Raw genomic sequence first — 19,711 nt, forward strand, 5'->3', positions numbered from 1 at the left:
ATAAGTTATGAACAAGTCTTATATATATTTATACACACGTATATTATGTCGAAAGAAAATAACGTCAGATTATACAGAGAAAAAAAGAACAATTTATTAAACATAAAACAAGAAACATTCGAATACTAGACATAAATTGACAAAGTAGATGAATGAGACAATCCATTATTGAGGATATTAACCTAAAATATAGTGAAAATAATACAAAATTCACAATGAAAAAAAACACAAGGTAACATTGATCGTTGGAAATGTATTATATTCTGTCAATGATTTGAATAGTAATGATCATGTATTAGAAACATGATGTGTTATGTAATCCTTTAAGCTTTCAAAAAATGATTTCATGGATATTTTATTACATTCCCCTTAAAAAGAACATACAAACAGGAACATTGTTTCGTGGTTGAATGACACTACCTTTATAAGTCTAAATCACCTTTTTTATGTCTGTTAATAGTTAAATAGCTGTGTATTACTAATAGTCTCAGTATCGAAAATTGTAGCTGAAAATCGCCGATCAACAACAACAAACGTTATGCGCGATTCTCTATAACTTTTATTCGTATCATTTGAAACGTATAATAGGTTTAAGTAAATGTAAAACATATAATTTCATGTCCTAACAGGAATAATTCCTAAAACGCTGAACATTATATTTTGCTTTAGAATTTCTTTTTATCCAGATGACTTGAATAGTCAGTCAGTCAGCTACAACGTAGGACCAGTTGAATAAAATATTACTAATTATAGTATTATATATATATATATATATATCTTCAGTGATTACTTTCAAAGACGACCCATAAACAATATTCAATCTAAATTTTTATACTTTTCGGAATAAAAAGAGTCCTATTAACAGGTATTCAACCTAAAAAAACAAACGAACAAAAGAAAATTTCTTAAATTAAACAATACTCTTTTAAAAATTCATTAAAACATTGACAATCAAACTATAAATAACAAACTATACATACCTAATCACTAAGTGTATTACGTAGTTTAGGATTGAATTGAAAATTAAAATGTTCACTAACATTCCATTTTGGTTTGAAAATAATATTCTGTGCATTAACATTGATATAAAACTTTGGTTCAAGATCTGATATTAAACGTATTACATGTTCTCGTCTATAAAATAAATATTTAAAACAAACAGACGTTACTATTCTGGCATTAATGAAACTATTAATTAGCTGATTAAAAATGATGGTGATTTAATGTAAGGAAAAATCAATTTAAAAAAAGTATGACTACTCACTGCCTTCTCGTGATGGGGGTGTTATTTAAGAAATTGCGAGGATGAAAAGCTAATGTCCAGGTCGGTGGACACGGAAAGCTCACCTAGGGGAGTTGGAAAACCCTGATTCCAAACCAATGGTGCACATGGGCTCAAGGATCCTGAGGGAACAAATGGCGTATAAACCTATTGTTGGTCAACGGTTACTATAGGGCTGCATCTCCTTACGGTGCTCCACTGCCTTGTGCATCAGATCTTTAAGTCAAAGGCTCCGGGTGTGGCCTCCTAAGAAAACCAGCTGCTTCAGTTTTGGTACCTAGACAGTATCATAGCCCTCACACAAATCAAATTTCAATTTTTGTGTGGCACTTATATATCTGGTGCCCCTTTGTACCAATATTTATGTGTTCAAATAAATAAATAAAATAAATCTTTGAATTCAACTACAATAACTGATACATACTTTTTCTAGTTATTCAGTCTTATGTAAAGTAGAACCCAGTACAAATGTGCATCGGTTCACGTTATCACACGATATCAAGACATATGTCATAGCAACGGAAGTAGTAATAGTCTAAGGGGTAGTAGAAAACAAATAATTCAGCCTAACAGTCAGTGACTTCGCCTAGTAACGTTCTTCACAATGAGGAAACTAGTTAATTATAAGATAGAAGGACGACTGCAATCATGTTGGTATGATTATCACGGTTTGATCTGATAATTTTAAATAAGCTGAGAATCAAGTAGACTGTTAATAATAAAAATAATGATATACGTGTAATATTCCGTGAGTAGAAAAAAAGACTTTTTTGACTTTTCTTGACTCAGTATAAGCCACATTTTGATGGGGCGAACAAATTAGATTTATTTAAGTATAAATAGTACAATGTAACAAAGAAAAAAATACTTAGTACAGTCAGTAGAAAAAAAAAGCACAGATCTGAGTACGTATTGAGTTACTGTATTAGCTAAACACTGTTAGACTGAAACGAATATATGAAGCGTGGAGTTTATTTGGAGCACATGCAGATATGTATTCATTTACAAGAAATATATATGTCTATTATTGATCGCCTTAGCTAGGTATGAAACAATGAAAGAAGATTGTATTGTAACATTCACACGCACAAAAGTTTAAGATAATTTGAATGGATATACAAATATCACTTGTTAACATACCCAATCATTGGAATAAGTTTTGATCCGGACAAACTGAATAATGAAGAATCTAAACCGAAGTCATGTTTAGCAACAATATTTTCTGGATGACCAACAGGAAATACTATTAATCGTAAAGTAGGTAGGTAACTATCAGGAGTTTGTACATTAACAGTAATCTATAGCATAGATGGAGAGAAAAGAAAAGGAATTTCGAGTAATGAAATAGAAGAGAATTACTACTAAGTATCAATCATTCGTGGAAGACTAAAACAGCAGTCATTCAGAATAACAGTCGAACTATACTACAGCAAATCATAAAAACACCTCTTGGATTCATACTATTGTGCATACATTACTTAGTTTACATTATCCAATAAGACAGGATTATTCAGAATTATGTGGTATTAAATATTAGAGAACTTAGATCGAAACACAGGAGTTTTCGGTACGTTTTCTTTTTACAATACTTCTAACATAATGAGAGAGCATCATTGTTGAAATTACGGTACATTGTATAATGAAGGAAGGAGAAAGCAATTGAAGTAAGTGAATTTGCAGAAAATTTCGATGGTTGAATACGTCTGAAAAAATTCCGACGGTTGTCATAAACCTTTCTTTATACACGTACAGTGGATTTGATAGTTATTTTAACGAGTTGAAAAGGTTAATATTTTTGAAGCGTTGTAGGATTGGTCGGTCAGTAAGACAGCACACTATTCAAAACCAACTGGTCTATCCTATGGACCATAATGCTCTGACTCGTTCATTACGACCGATTTTAACTGATGTCTATAAGATGGGAATATGGACTGCAAGCTTATCAGTGATGTTTTGCTGTATAAGAGATAAATGAACAACATATTAGTTACGTGAAATAGGCATACTTCTGTAGTATAGATCTTAGATACACTCAATGTTAGATTTAAACAAGAAATGCTTTAGAATCAAACATACCAAAGAAGTACAAAGGTGGCGAATTACGTAGAAATGTAGTCCATTTGTGTCAGAGGTTAGCATCTGCAAATTTACATGATCAGGAACTGCGTGTTCAACATCATTGCGAGAAGATAATCTACTTGATTCTCTTGTCACTTGATCCATTATAAGGTTTGGTAAAATATTAGGATTTGTGTGCACATAGATCCTGTATACACAACCTGGATAAAATAAATAACATTATATTTCTTGTTTATCAAACTTTAAACACAGTAGTGTAAAAAGAAGAAAAACACAAGTATATCATCTTATTGTAAATTAGATGAAAATAGCCATTTACAATAATAATTGCTAATATGAATAAGATTAGTGTAATAATTACAAAGTCATCTAGGTGGTTTGTTGTTGTTGCCTAAGGAACCAGTCATAATCGAGAAAACTAGTTTGAGTTTTGCCCGAAATTCAAAAATAAATGAAAAGCATTGAATATTTAACACAACATAAAGTAGAAATGCATTTGTGTGGTGTTTAGAATACTTTAAATTATCGAGAATTTTCTGTGCCATCAACAGAGAGTAAAAACAATTGTAGTGAATGCTCATCTTTTTCTGTATGATCGTAATAAGCCTGACTTCTAATGTTAACATTAACCCAAGTGAACTGAGATGATGATGAAACGCAGGTTTTGGATCTAACCCCTAGTCACAACTCCTCTATTCAGAACATAGCATATGGAATTAATCCGCACACAATGCACACATGTCAAAAAGGTTGATCAGAATCCAGTCTTAAAGATTAATAACAGGATAATCCAAAACCTCTACTACTAGTCTATTCCATATTGTTTTAACACCTAAATTGTGTTTTATGAAACAAACAACTCTGTACTGAAAAATCAGTAATTTTATTAAACAGATAAAAATTCGTTTTTATGCTAAAACTTTTTTGACAGTAAGAAAGAGAAGAATAGAACGAAGGAACATGGTGTTTTTCGGAATTAGTTTTCTACATTAATATGTATATTACACAACGACAAAATCACTACCAGCCAAGTTGTATGATGTTGCAATGAAATACCAATAATAAAGATTCAACAATATTTACGATAATAATGAGTGATTAAGGAAGTAATTAAAATATGAAAATGAATCGGGTTAGGAAATGTTATTTAACAAATGAATTGAAATATGCATCAATAAAATCAAGGGATTATATAATATCCAAGAGTGTTAACAAGTTTTTTTGTGGTCGACCTATACAAAAATCAAAAGGATAGGAATATTTGCATCTATTTCCAGATATAACTGATGGAATTTCAGTAATTAAATAAAGTCATAACGTCTCTAACTTTAGAGATCAGTTTCTGTACACCTATTTCAGTGGTTGTCTCAAAAAGTACATTATGTTTAAAATGCACACCTTTCACAACAAAACATGGGGCGGGGTAACATGACTTATTAAACCAACCTGGCAAAAGACCTCTAATACGAAAATTGCCGTTTGAATCTGTTACAGATTGTTCCCGTGGAATAATACTAATTTGATCATCTCGAAGTTGGCAAGTCATGTTGATGTTTGATTTTAAGTGCAACAAATCGTTATGTATGGTATTTTGTGTTCCAGGTAACCAGGAAGCTTCAACTAAAACACCAGACTCTGGGATACCAGCTAACGAAGTAACCTTTAAAGTGAAGGTTCAAAAAAATAAATAAACATAACAAAAATACAAACTTAAAATATGTAACAATTACTAATCACACAGTGGAATAAAAGCCTTACAACTCAGTTAACAATTGAAAGATAGAGTGTAATAATGAATGATTTTCTAAGTTCGGTTTGGTTGAAGACATTGTATCACGTACAAAACTGTATGTATTTTTTCACAAGTTTAGCAAAGTGTACGTGATTTGATTTTGTATTTAAATAATGGACCAGCTAATCAGATCTATTACTTTTCGGTTGTCATTGGTCTTAATATATTTAATGTTTTGATTTCTTTGTTGCTAGTATGTATCGTTTTGAGCCGAAGATTTTTAGTTTTAAGCGATAAAGTCAGTTAACAATTAACAAAAAACGCTTACTATTCCAGTTTTCCATTATACTAACATTAGGCAGTGACATAAATAGTTACAGGTACACCTTGCTGACGAGTGCCAAGTAGCACGAAACCCGGGTCCAGGGTTTCCTGTTGACCATCTCCAACCACCATGTTACCTTAATATATATATATAGTGCACGCAGTGTCGAGCCACCTAGACTGGTGGCCACATAGCAACTTGATCGATAGCATTCGATCAGCACTAAGAAGGACTTGACACGCATGACATTGATCACCACCCAGTGATCAATCAATTGTGACATAAATAGTTTATTATTATGTTTATAAATTCAAACTAATCAAAGAGAAAAAAATTACTGACTTACAACGCCTGAAGCGGAAAAAGCAATTCGAAGTGCAGACAATATGATGACAGCTGATTTTCCTTCTTCTACCTGTACAGGAATAGCTTGGCCAGATTCAGACTGATCAGGCGATTTAACAGTAAATGAATACTCCTTCATCATTGGACGTATATAATACTGTCCTAAAGTGTGGAGTAGGAGAACACTTTAAAAATCTACGAAATAACGGAATTTAGATGGTCAAAAAAGTCGTTTCCTTCATGTTACACTTTACAGTTATCATATAAAAAAGGTAGTCAACCATCAAGCTAAACAAGAAAGATCGTTATTTTATCTAAATAAATTTTGCAAAATATTATCGAGATTTTAAGCACACGATTCGGTGACAGATAAAATATGGTGACAAAATTAGCAAAATATTCTGCTAATACGGTACTGTTATTGCGAAAATATATGGAATGTATACAAACCCCAACTGGCAAGAAGTCTAAATTATCTACTGACTTTGTGTACAATCAGAGAAGACCGCTTCTTAAAATGAATATATAGAGTTAATAATAACAACTCATGACAGCTAACAGCCGTGTCTAAATTACAATGGCAGAGGATATCAAAGTGAGAACGTAGAACATGAAATATGGAAAGCGTTCAGCGGATAAAATAGAATTAAAAGTGTATGTTGTGTGCATTTGAATAAATGTAATTATGTATATAAATAAACTGAATGATGTCGGTATATGTGAATGGTTCACAATATTACACAACCATGGATGAAGAGAACAAGTTATACGCTAAAAAGCTATAAGAACTGAGACTGGTTACTGAATGTTAGTAAGTAATATAAAGTAATACATAAAAGAGAATCAGATCAGGGGAGAAGAAAGATATAATGAAAACGGATTTAACGGGCTCAATACATATAAGATAGCTATAAGTCTGCTCACATTGAGAGAGATGAATATAAACTTGATAAGTGGTTATGTGTTGGAAACAAGTAAATTAGACAACATGCAAAGTATGATTTTAATTTCAAATAATTAAAGGTAAGAAAGAAATAGAGTAATTTTATTGGACTTACATGAAAAAATACGAACTGGCAAAAGACAATAGGATCTTAGATACACAAAAAGCGGCATCTATCATAAATTCAGAAAACAAAGCTTTCTATTTCGTTATAAGATGTGACTAACTACCATAAGACTGTTCTTTACACTTTTCAATACTACCCAGATAGATTGTATCCAGTCTAATTACCAGAAGTTTTACAGTTTTTATTAGTCAACTGAAAGGAATTAAACATGATGATAACAATGTTGATTTATGAAGGAATCAAACCCATGCGTTTAGTCTTTTAATTAATCTATCTATTGCAAAACTTTGAATTTTGGTTTAATTATTATAATATAAATTGAAGTAGTGATCCTAACAGAATAATTTGAGAATTAAGAGTGTTTGTATAGTTTCAAACAGAACGAAGTTATTAATAATTATAGTTTAAATTTTACCATGATTGAAATAAAGACACAAAAATAAACAGGCATTGTTGATATGATGGGATAAGATGACATTGTTTACGTTAGTATTTTTTGTATTAGTTCTTTACAAATTTCAGTATGGGTGACAGGTGCGAACAAAGTTTAGTGTTCTTTTAAGTAGTAACTCAATGTATTATCCCCTGAATGTGATATTATTAAATGTGTGTAAAAATTAATATGTAAATGATTAAATTTTAGTTTATTGATGGTATGAATTTGAGACTTGCATGGAATCGTGTTATTGAGAAGTCGATAAATTTTTATTGCATTAGTTTTCTGTGCTTTAACTTTGCGTTGTGAGGATTGTAGTGGTTTCTGATTGTTAAGTCTAAGCAATAAAACTAATGATACAATAACCAATAATAAGGAGCAGTGAAGACTAACTAAACATAAACAATTATTAGCAAAGTTAAATTGTTCGATGGACACAATGCCATTCACAGCATATTTAGTGTAGCGACCGAATACAGTTATTGGTATATTGGTGGATGTACCAAGAATGTCCTAGAGGTTTTTCATGTACCCTTAGACATTTCGAATAAACCATGTTATCAACCCCATTGTTGTTCTGATTTGTGTTAAAGCGGGTGAAGTGTAATGATCAAAAAGTACTACACAAAGTACTATTACAAAAAGAAGATATAAGAGTAAAACCATACTTATTTCATTGATAAGTATATATATATATATATATATATAAACTGAACATACCTGGAGATAAACCGACAAAGCGTACAACACCGTCATCATTTGTTAAATGATTTGCGCGATGTCCCTCACCAATAATAGAAATTAATACAGCTGAAATAAAATAAAAAACATTTGAGTAGGAATACTAAAATCCTAATTTGAGTATAATCAGTGTTGAATTATGACAAAAGAACAAAATTTATCAGTACTATCATCAATGAATAATGAGCGATGTAACATAAGGTTTCTTTATGTATCTAAACACATAAATATTGGTGCAAAGGTACACCGAATACATATGCGCCATATAAGTCACTTGATTTGTGTGTGGGCTGTGGTACTGCCCGGGTGACCAAACTGAGGCAAGTGGTTTTCTTAAGGGGCTTATCCTCCGAGACTTTAACCTAAAGGTCTGATCATCAAGGTAGTGGAGCAACGTTAGGAGATAAAGTCCCATGGTAGCTGTTGACCAACAATAGGTTTATAGGCCTTTTGCTCCCTCAGCATGTCGGAGCCCATGTACAGCATTGGTTTGGAATCAGGGTTTTCCAACTCCTCTACGTGGACCCTCCGTATCCGCCAACCCGGTTAAAGCGTTGGATATTCGCTTTTCGTTCTCTCAATTTCGTAAACAACATACCCACCGCGAGAAGGTAGTGAGTAGAACTTCTCTAGGAGTGGCTGTATACGCGTGACCATGTGAGAGCATTTCGAGAGGACTCTCTTCACCGTCGGCCGTACCAGGGTATTTGGGCACTTAACAACGAAAACACTATAAGTTAATGTTTTAGACCTGTTATTTTAAGGTTTAATTTGAAAAAATCTTATTTTGAATATGAACGTTTAACAGTGTTCATATCATTAATATCAGTATTAATTAAAGATTAGTGAAGACACAATTTTTTTTAATTATCGATACTTGTGATTTAATTATAAGTAGAATAGTATTCTGTGAACGCATGTTTTAATTGTCAGATTTAGCTGAAATTTCAACAGCTTATTTCCGATTAATGCTGCTACATAAAACAACTGTACCCATAAATGGTCATGATTGAAAAAATTTAGGTATATACACTGGAAAAAATAGTTTTACATACAAAGAAGTGAAATTTTAAACACTATTAAATACAAAGATGAGTGGATTTACCTGATAGTGGTTGCCGTAAATCCTCTGAAACAGGATAGTTATAAACAAACACTTCAACAAGTGAAAGTCTAGTTGATTTTACATACCAATCGAAACCTGTGGATTGGTATTTAACATCTGTTTTGTTAATGATATCAAATTTGTAACCAGTTTTAGATAATGAAATCTGATACATTTTAGAAACCTCAAATATAGATTTAATATTGAATACTTCGTAATCTGTTAAAGGTAGAGCATTGAAAGAGAATAAACCTTGACTATCCGACTGAGTGACTGCAATTGGTTCAGATGAATTAGTTTCTTTTTCTGTCTTAGTTACCGATTCGGATTCATTATTTACAGGTAGTAAGGGATGATCGCGTTCGACAGAAGTTGGAAACTTTTCTGACATTTGAGGCGATTTCTTGAATAACTCAATATTAACCTAAACACATAGAAAATTATTGAAAACTTAGAAGGGAGGAAAATCAATATCATGTCAACAAAATTATTGGAAGAAAAAGATAGATCTCATCTTACATTGTTCGGACAAGTTACCATATATTACTTGTTCTAGTTTAAACGACTTCATTAGTACATTAAAATCGGTCACAAATGTAGAGTCAACTTTTACAGACAGATTCATTTACTGCATTCGGGAGCAATCGTAAGTAATTCAGTTGATATTATTATTACAATAACCACTTTGCGAGATAGTAAAGAGATCCTTAAACATACTTGTAAACGATAATAATGAAACCATATAGAAATTTAAAATACTGATTGATAAACTAGCAGATAGTTGTACAATGATGTGTTGGAGATTGATTTATAACTGATAAAGTTTGCTAAGTTAATATATGCTTCAAATAGAAGAACGACTAAAATAACAGGACAAGGGAATACAATACAGGAAAGATAAGTGAAATTCACTGATACATGTTGATTTGTTAAAAATAAACAATATTCTCTCACCTTCTCAGTAGGTGGATCGATACGACCTCTAACATTGACAGCGATCGTGAGGGTGAATTTAACATTTTGTCCAACAAAAAGTGACATACATAATGAATGTACATCATTCACAGTAGATTTAGAGGGTTCAACTATAGGGTTTGTTAAACTACATGAAATATCATCAATTTGTTTTTGTTGTTGATTAGAGTCGGATTGAAGATTAATATCTTGACTAGACGGATATGTTATCAAATGAATCATATGATTTTGCTTTAAATTCAGTGGTTTAGGAGTAACGCGAATTGTGTTTCTTATATTAACCCAGAACACTCCTGTTGCAGATATAGATTCGATGTTTTGAGGTGATTTAGACCAACTATGAAGTGAAAAAAATAAAAGTTTATGAACACTTACATTACTACCTGTGTATATCATTAAATAACGTAAGAAAATTAAAAATGACAAATTAATTCATTAAAACCAAAAATTATGGAAAAGTACGATATATTATGGGAAGCGGAAAAGAGGAAGGCCAAAGAACACATTACGCCGGGAAATAGAAGCAGATATGAAAAGGATGAATAACAACTGGAAAGGAAGGCTCAGGACAGAGTTGGATGGAGAATGCTGGTGAGCGGCCTATGCTCCTCGAAGAGGGGTAACAGGCGTAAGTAAGTAAGTAACGATATATAATACTGTTTTCATCTATTGATACAACACAAAAATACGCGTATTTAAAATTCTTTGATGGTGAATATTTATAACATACAAGTTCAGTAAAATTATAAGGAATGTGACTTATTTGTGAAATGTAATCCGAATATAATTAATAATGAGCACTTGAATGTCTGCATCCCAGAAAAATAAAATTAAATATTCACTCAAGCTGCATTGTAGGTTAGAAGAAATGAGAACCAGAATATTATCAAAAATATAACAGATAATTAGGCAAGATTACTGTGTGCTCTTTACTATGAAACTAGTTAACGAGCCATAGCATGTGGGGAAGTACCACATCAATCAACCTTATTAACTTGACCTATCGGAATGATTATTCTCTAAGATTGCTTGAAGATAGAGTAATAACCAATATCACATTTGTTTAGTCCTTCTGAGTTGATCGAATTCTCAGTGACACAACAATGCGTGCACTATGTTGAAATGTTAGGTGGTCGTTACAAGTAGTCGGCAGAAAACGAAGGATCTAGCTTTCGTGAGAGCAAGGCGTGGCTGCAGTTTTGAGAAAACCGACACTTTTCAAGAGATTTGAACCTATATTACACAGTTTCCCCGCTAATCCCATTGAATTCCTCCTCATGTGCAAAACCACACAGGTTACACTACCTCTGATGTATCGGACACTATTCTTCAAAACACCTGAGGATTAAAATATTAAACTTTTAAGGGTGGAATATTACGTATCACAGTTTTTGATTACATGTAAATAATTATTTTAATAGTTGAATTCATGAGTTGATTCAAGCTAGACCACCGTTGAAAACCTGGAAGCAATGGACGGTCGTTTCGTCCCAGTATGAGACTCCTCAGCAGTGCGCATCCACGACCCCGCACGCGCGATTATTTCACCACAACATTTAATCTGAGTGTTAAAGTGTACAGTTACAAAATGTAGAAGATTAAGTCAATCACTTACAATGTTTCAACTAGTTTTGATTGAATTGTTACAGATGTATTGGAAGTGAAATCTTCTGTTTGGAATAAATAAGGAGAATCGAAAATTTCCTTTAGATCCTCGGAAAATCTTGCGGCCAATTCATCGAGTTTAAGATGAATAACAACAGGCAGCTCTTCTACGCCGATGCGGATCCGAACGCTAGAATTCAGTGTAAGGTGACAATCTTTTGATGGATTTATTTTAGCGGTTTGTAATAGTCTAACTCGAGTGCATGTGCTAGATAAGCTGATTTTATAAACTTTTTCAGGTGAAGGTAAACAAATCTGAAAAAAAGATCAACATTTAACAAAACAACTTTCAATTAAGCATAAGAACGAGATAACGAATAGTATTTCGATAAGTTACATTTGACTTGCAATACTCAATTCATGACAAAGTTTATTTACTTGAATACTGACCAAAAATATAAAACGAGTCATATTGATATTATTCTTCAAATCTTGAGGTGAATATTTAAGGATGCAATCAGAAAGTAGTTAATGTTTAGGTACAGTACTTCCTTGTGGATCTCGAATATATTTTTCTAGTATTACATGTAATCCTTATACTAATTTATGTAAACAGTAACAAAAAATGTTTCTCATTTTTAAACTTTTTGCATGATAAAATACAGCTGCATTCCATACAATTATTGTATTAGCTCTTTCTTTTCTATATACGATTATCAGTCAGTAACATAACTAGACTATTATGAAACGTTTAAGTAGCATTGGTATATATAGGCTAAATTGAATTATTTTGGCCGAGTTTCGTCCTCTGAGCTGAATGGTTTGGCCGTGAAACTTTCATTGTTCTTCTAAAAAACATCATCAGCACAAACATCAGGTAGATGTGAATTGTTAGAATTTCTCCACATATGGTTCACAGCTTATCCTGTAGACCTCAATGTTGATTGGTTGTTGTAGACCCTATACCTGTCATTGTTTACTTCTTTATTCTGGTTTTATCACCCATTGGTTTGATTTCCGGTCCTATGTTTCTCTATAATCTTTCTGATTAATTGATAAGTTGTATCGATTTTAATATGTTTGTTGATTGTTGATCGACCTGAGTGCCAAGCTTCTACAAATTCTCAGGTGCTTCTAGAACTGCCTCTATCCAAGGTCTCAACATTTTCTCAGTCGAATGTATATCCACACGCATTGATATAAGTGAGGATATGTCGCGGCGTTCGATCGCTAATTGATGTTCAAACAGGTGAAGATAAAATGAGATTGAAGTGATTTTGCTGGTTTGTGTGCTACACCTATTCCAAACGGCTTCAATGTCTTTTTAATTTCTGATATAACTCTTATACATAATAGGATGACCAGTTTGTGAATTTTTGTATTTAATCTTGTTTCTGCTGGGTTAAAATATTATTAAGTTGTGTGGGTAGCCGTTCTTTTAAAGGATAATCATTAGATTTTTTTTCATTTATCCACGCTGCAACTGTGCTTCAGTGTTTTTTCATCCTGAATAAAGTTTGTACGCAGTTGATTTTGTAAGTTCTTAGGCTGCAAACCTCTACTAGCTCTAATTTGAATAGCAGATGACAGCAAGACAACAGCACTATACTGAGTATTTAAATCTAGTTGAGTAGGTTACTAATTTCAATAACTGACGACAGAATATAACACATGAACAACTTATGATTGAAGAAAGAGTATTGTTTGAGATTACACAGAAAAAAGATAATATAAATATGAAGAGTTACAAGATTAAAGTGGGAACACTAACTTACTCTGTTACATGCTTTAGTTAAATTCCATACCATGGAACTTTTAATTGTTTCATTATTCTCCTTGAAGGAACTTGAAGCATACAAGAGCACACTAGGCACCCTTGTAACATAATTCGGTAATTCAAATTGTACTGGAATAAGAAACCCGGTTTGACGAAAATCAAGAGCTGATTCATTATCATAATGTAGATCAGTAGAACGTACATGAAGAATTCTCTTAGAAGATTCAAGCGGTTGAAATTCCCCCCTATCTGTTTTTTCATGGCGATCCCAACACCAACTGTCTATTGTAGTAAGTGAAGAACCCGTATAGAAAACAACCTCAATAGCATAATCACCTGGAAGCATCTCTTCAGCTTTGAAAAAAGCTAGCTGCAAGTCAGTCTATGTAACAAAACAAAACGAAAATGCAATTAACAGGAGTGAGTTCACCGGTACATGAATTTAGTGTCTATTTCAATTAAACTTTAAAGAAACAGGCTACAAATGAATGTGACATCAATTAAGAACGAACCAAATTTTGTAGAAAAAAAAGAAGGCTTTCCAGGCATTTCGATGGTATAACGATAAAAAATTATTTACATGGCGCACAATAGACTAACATCCTATCAACCACTTTCTTAATGAACATATTTACCAGGCACTTGAGTATGAGCCATAATCTAAGTGTAAAGGCTAATGATACTGCCACACTGCCTAAGCCGAAATAGGTGGGGCGGTGATCGAATCTGAAACTTAGTGATTGAAAATCGAATGTCTTAACCACTAAGCCACTGCAGCAATCAACCAGCAAAATCCATCGCTCAGTGAAAATCAATTCACTGATGCAGAAAAATGCGACCAATTTCGAGCCTTTCTCAACCATAAATTATGACTGCTTTGCGAATTTCAAGTAGTGAGTCTGCACTTCTCAACACACTTAAGGTCAACGGCTTTGTGTTTGGTGTTTCTTAGTACCGCTCCATTTATATTTCTACGCGTCTACTTCTATGCTACCTAAGCATTCCCTATCGAGGTAGGCCAGTGATTGACTAGCTAGTTACAAAAGTAATACCAAGGATAGGCAAACGGATTGGAGTGATTTTAATCGTTTATTTTGGATTCCCAAGAAAAATTTTGTGAGAATGTTATCACTTACTTTACCAGGTATAAATTCAAATAGTTTCGGCTGAATTGTATTTGAACGCAGTGAAGTCAGTTGAGCATAAAACGGTGTTTTGTAGTAAGAGCATGGAAGTAAACAATTAATTCTCCCAAACAATTTAGCACGAAACTGAGAAAATGTTACGTTGACCACAGGAGAACCAGTTAGATCAACCTAGAGAGAGAAAATAAATGTTAAAACAATAGCTTCATATCGTATAAGATTATAATATTTAGATACTCATACGAGGAATATAGAGACTGAATAAAACCCAAGAGTATTCGAATAGCCTTTTTCGCATGAAACGTGAATTAGGTACATCTGACAAAAAATACTAATAAATAAAAACTGATGCATATAATAACAAATTTAAGTCGATAATTACATATTTTAATGAAGTATAGACTGATTACATTTATTTGAGTTAGATAAAGCACAATCTTTACACGATTTTAAATCTTGCCTGTACATTGAGAAAACAATTAACATTATGATGAATATCATATTTATTAGTAATTTAGCTGTTTACTTAAAAACACCACAGTCAATGAAAGCCTACAAGTATATCATTTAGTACATTCTAACATTGGATGTTATACTGTGGTGTGTCTACTTGTGTCGACAGATATAACTAGTATGTATCATCAATAGGAAGTGAAAGGTATGGCGGCAGAGGGTTAAGATGATCGAAGAGAAGAGGACGAGAACAGAGAATCATTGGTGTGGAAACGAAGGAACAATAAAGTGTGAGACAATTGATGAATGTTTTGCAAATGAAGTATTACTGTATGGTTTTCAGTTTTTACCAAGATATTCGGTAATGTATTAAAATACATTTGGTCGTAACCGCCTGTATTCCCGTTCACTACAATGCATGTTCGTATAATTCCAAATTAATGTATTCTATGCATTCATCAATTGGTCTTTATTAGAGTCGGATTCCAGTATGAAAGCTTAGTGCATAAAGAAATTTGACGCTAATATTGCAGTAGATTTTACTCAACACTTTCATTGCCCAGAGAGTCTTATCGTCAGAGATAACCGTATTACTATGACAAATAAATCTCAATCATAGTCACTCATTGAGACAATAAATCTTCCGCGGTCTTTATAGTAAGTTTCTGCCAATTAGTATCAATTTCTTTGTGAGTACATCCAATTAGTTACAATCAACGTTATCATTAAATTGAATTACAGGAAACAGCCACTTCAGTCATATAAATATCATTGAAGTCAAGAACCGATCTAAGTTAGACAACTATTGAAAACTTCGAAGTACTGAGTGCTGGCTTGGTGCTCTAGAAGTTAGGCGTTAGTGCGCAAGACCAGAGATCCTAGGTGTTATTCCCGTGGATGTACATTGCTGGGAAGTACAATGCCAAAGCAAAAGGGTCCTTCAGTGCTTCCAGGATTTCAATGGCAATCTAACTTAGATCAGTTCGTTATTTCAATGAAATTCAACAACCTTCACAACTCTATACTGGACATATAAATATCAATCGAGTAGTTGAACAGTGTGTTACATCGTTGGTACAGATATAACTAGTAATTGAGCTACAGTAACAGTTGTATGGATTGCTCTATCAAGATAAGTATATAAATAAAGCGAAAAGAACAAGATTTACGAAATAATGTGAATTCATTATATGTGGATCCTGTAAAGACTGCCTCGATATTGCCATCAAGTCAAAAGCATTATAAGCAGAAATGAATGATGGCTAACAGTGAAATTGAGGAATCGCGTTTTGTCCTATTTACGAGTTGTTAGCTAGATGTACCAATGTCAATTTAAGTTATTTGCAACTGATAGGAAGCCATGAAATAGAATAAATTCATGTTAGTCCGCAAATCCTATTCTTTTCGTTTTATTTAAACTAAACAAAAGACTATGATTTATGAAATACACATTCAACTTAATTATAATTCTTTTAATTCCAATTTGAATTAATAGATTTCATTTATGGCTAACAATATAATTTTATCATTTTCTTTGCAAGTCTCACAGCTAACAACACGATTGTGTCTCTTTACCGCGTAATATGACAATTAAAATTACTTACATATTATAAATAAAAGATTGTGGAGCGAGATTGTTTATTCCCTATTAAAGCTAACTGAATATTTATGGATGGAATGATTCCGAAATTTTTCACTTTAGTTGGTCGTCAAGACCATTAAGTACACAAATCATAAGTTACCATTGTGAAACTGAATGTGCTGATAACACACAATATTAATGTTATTAAAACTGAAAACCAAAAATCTAGATGTTTAAATGTAACGTACCATTATTTCGGAGGGAGTGAATCGTAGTATTTCATCAGAATGTTGATTTACTCCAGACAGTGAAACATCTGGGTACAAAGAATAACGTTCAGGGCTAAGAAAAGCACAGAATTTGAATATCCCATCCTCGAGATTTGTTTCAACTCGGTTGATTTCAGAATTGTTGCCAACACTACGAACAATGATGTATACTTCGAGCTGTAAGAATAAAGATAAAAATTAAGCAATTTATTAACGCAATGATTACATACATCGAACAAAATCTTCGGCATACAATTCAAAACATTAATTTATTTATATCCCTGATATATAACAAGTTACCGTAACTTATTTTCTAGGTACAACCTTATGTACTCAGCTTTAAGTCACGCTTCTCGTGAGAAGGGCGTTGATACCATTTGGCTTCCTCAAACTGGAATAATTAGATAAAGATTTAAACATCCAACTCAGTAGTTGCGAATCAAGACTTCTGGCTACTATGACATTTCTAGAAAACTAAATGTTTTATAAGGCTGATGTGAAAGAACAGAAATTCATTATAATGTAGAAATCTGTTCAAACTTTATTTATTTATTTACCTAAACAGAAATTGGCACAAAGAGGCATCAAAATATATATGCCCCATACAAAGTAGTTATCACTAAATTTGTGTGTGGGCTAGAGTACTGCCCGGGTGCTCAGACCGAAACAACTGAGGGGGCCAGTCCCCAAGCCTTTGGACTCAGAGATCTAGCTCATAAGGCGATGGAGTAACGTTAGATGCAGTCCTGTGGTAGCCGGTGACCAACAATAGATTCATACACCATTTGTTCCCTCAGGATTTTGAAGCCAATGTGCACCATTGGTTTGGAATCAGGGTTTTCCAACTCCCCTAGGTGGATTATCCGTGTCCACCAACCCGGTTAAAGCGCCGGACATTCGCTTTTCGTCCTCTCATTTTCGTAAACAACACCCCCTACACCACAGTAGTAATAAGTAAACAATTTAAAATAATTTAAAAAATTACCAATAGGTGGTATTCTTACTTTTAAATTTGATGATGTATCAGCTGGGATCAAGTTTCCACATACAGAAACCTTGTCAGGAACGAAGTTGGGAAGAGATTCTAGTAAATGATTTAGATTTATTGAACGAGTTTCAAAGAAAGCGTTTTCAACTTCGACCTAGGATTGGAACGAAATACAAATGAAAAAGAATATATTTTAATATGATATTGGTATTTCTTTTCTTAAGGATCAACTGAAAGCTATAAGAGACGTCATTAATTGTACATGTAAGTTGATTTCCAACCAAGTTACAGGATCTGAAAGAATGTATCGTTTCGAAAGCCTGATCTGACAACCAATAAAACACAGGAAAAATAGATTGTTCTGGCAAATGGATTGTCGGCACCGTGACGATATTAGGCAACTTATAAGCAAGATAGTGTTTAAATTGCGCTGTACAAAACCTTGAATTATACACCTTATCTCTAGATAAACATCAAAGCTTGAAACGTATAAAAACGGTATGAATTGTTAACACTGTTGATAACTACTTTCAGAGTTTTAAAACGTGACGTTTTTTGAAATATAATAAGTCTTACTTCAGTCATGCTTTATTTTGACTAAAACAACGAGTGGAAGTAACATAAACAGGGACAGAAAACTATATGTAATAAATTAACTTTGCGCACACCCAACACAAGACTGAACTGAGAACACAGCGTCTTGTAGAGAGCACCATCTTTTCAGATTATTGAGTGAAAACCCAAAGATATACCTTCCTCCGATTGATTTGTGACACAGAGAGATTCTTGAAAAATGTTAACAATGTGTTAATGTTTCAAACCCGATTTGGTTGACTTGATATGTTTTAAATTCCCCAATGGAATTTTCAGAGCAGATATGGTAAGAAAAATACGGGGTTAAACACTTGCGATCTTGTTTCTAGACGATAGAATTTTGTGAATATGTATCAGATAGTATGCGAATTCATTTAAATATCTGACTTATAGTATTTCTCTCATTTCACCAATAACTCCCATACTAGGTAGTTACCATTAGTTTTACAATTACTTTTTGTACTTATAGCTTAAACTATTACCAATAATAAAACCAATTTCTATGACCTATCTCTTCTTCGGACAGTTTATATTTTGTAATACTACACAAGAAGAAACGTAATTCTAAACAAAATAATGAGTTGTAAAGATAATATTAAATTCGCAATATACATGCACTAAAATTGTTATCATCATGTTAAATTCATAATTAAAATATACCTGGAATTTATAGTCCCCAGGAATTACGTGATTCAATTGATAAAATCCATTAGCATCTGTTAATACAGATTGCTGTGAGGTACTAGTAGTAATTGTAATCTAGATGTAAAAAAATTATTCTAAGACATGTTAAAGTAAGTTTATGAAATACTATAGTGTAAAAAAATTAAAGATAACTAATGATAATTGAGTTTTAAAATTTGAACTCAGTCATTATGAACTGAGACAAGGAATTTAATAGTGCATAGTTTAGAAACGTATATATATGGATAACAGTGACCATAATATTTATATCATACAACTAAAATACAAATATAAAGGAGTTTATATGCCAATTTTTAAATATTTACAATCACACAATATTGACGTTAACATCATGATCAAAAACTTTGAATGATATGCTTCAAAATCGTTTGCAATGACGCAGGTGCATCCAATCATTTTTTCCTGCAAATTCTGAACTTCTCAATTTCTTATGACCCTATTTTTGTTTCCATTTCATTAATTTATATTTTGTTGAATCATATATTGGATGCCTAATCTCTTCT

The 19,711-nt window shown here is 32.7% G+C and overlaps 1 protein-coding gene across 1 annotated transcript in view; it reads right to left on the reverse strand.

The window, feature by feature from the left end:
- Positions 1-980: 980 nt before the first annotated feature.
- The window catches only part of Smp_143730 (putative carboxypeptidase regulatory region-containing), a gene marked incomplete at both ends in the record, with an annotated part of 29,220 nt that continues 10,489 nt past the window's right edge, over positions 981-19,711 (reverse strand). Inside the window, 14 exons of the mRNA XM_018790130.1 lie at positions 981-1,134; positions 2,423-2,580; positions 3,359-3,561; positions 4,808-5,021; positions 5,765-5,925; positions 7,990-8,079; positions 9,116-9,539; positions 10,070-10,427; positions 11,706-12,010; positions 13,471-13,854; positions 14,609-14,788; positions 16,901-17,098; positions 17,926-18,063; positions 19,164-19,262. Of these exons, the coding sequence (XP_018655504.1) occupies positions 981-1,134; positions 2,423-2,580; positions 3,359-3,561; positions 4,808-5,021; positions 5,765-5,925; positions 7,990-8,079; positions 9,116-9,539; positions 10,070-10,427; positions 11,706-12,010; positions 13,471-13,854; positions 14,609-14,788; positions 16,901-17,098; positions 17,926-18,063; positions 19,164-19,262 (3,066 nt within the window). The remainder of the gene's footprint in view (positions 1,135-2,422; positions 2,581-3,358; positions 3,562-4,807; positions 5,022-5,764; positions 5,926-7,989; positions 8,080-9,115; positions 9,540-10,069; positions 10,428-11,705; positions 12,011-13,470; positions 13,855-14,608; positions 14,789-16,900; positions 17,099-17,925; positions 18,064-19,163; positions 19,263-19,711) is intronic.

This window comes from Schistosoma mansoni, chromosome W (genome assembly GCF_000237925.1).
Source record: "Schistosoma mansoni strain Puerto Rico chromosome W, complete genome".
Taxonomy (NCBI): domain Eukaryota; kingdom Metazoa; phylum Platyhelminthes; class Trematoda; order Strigeidida; family Schistosomatidae; genus Schistosoma; species Schistosoma mansoni.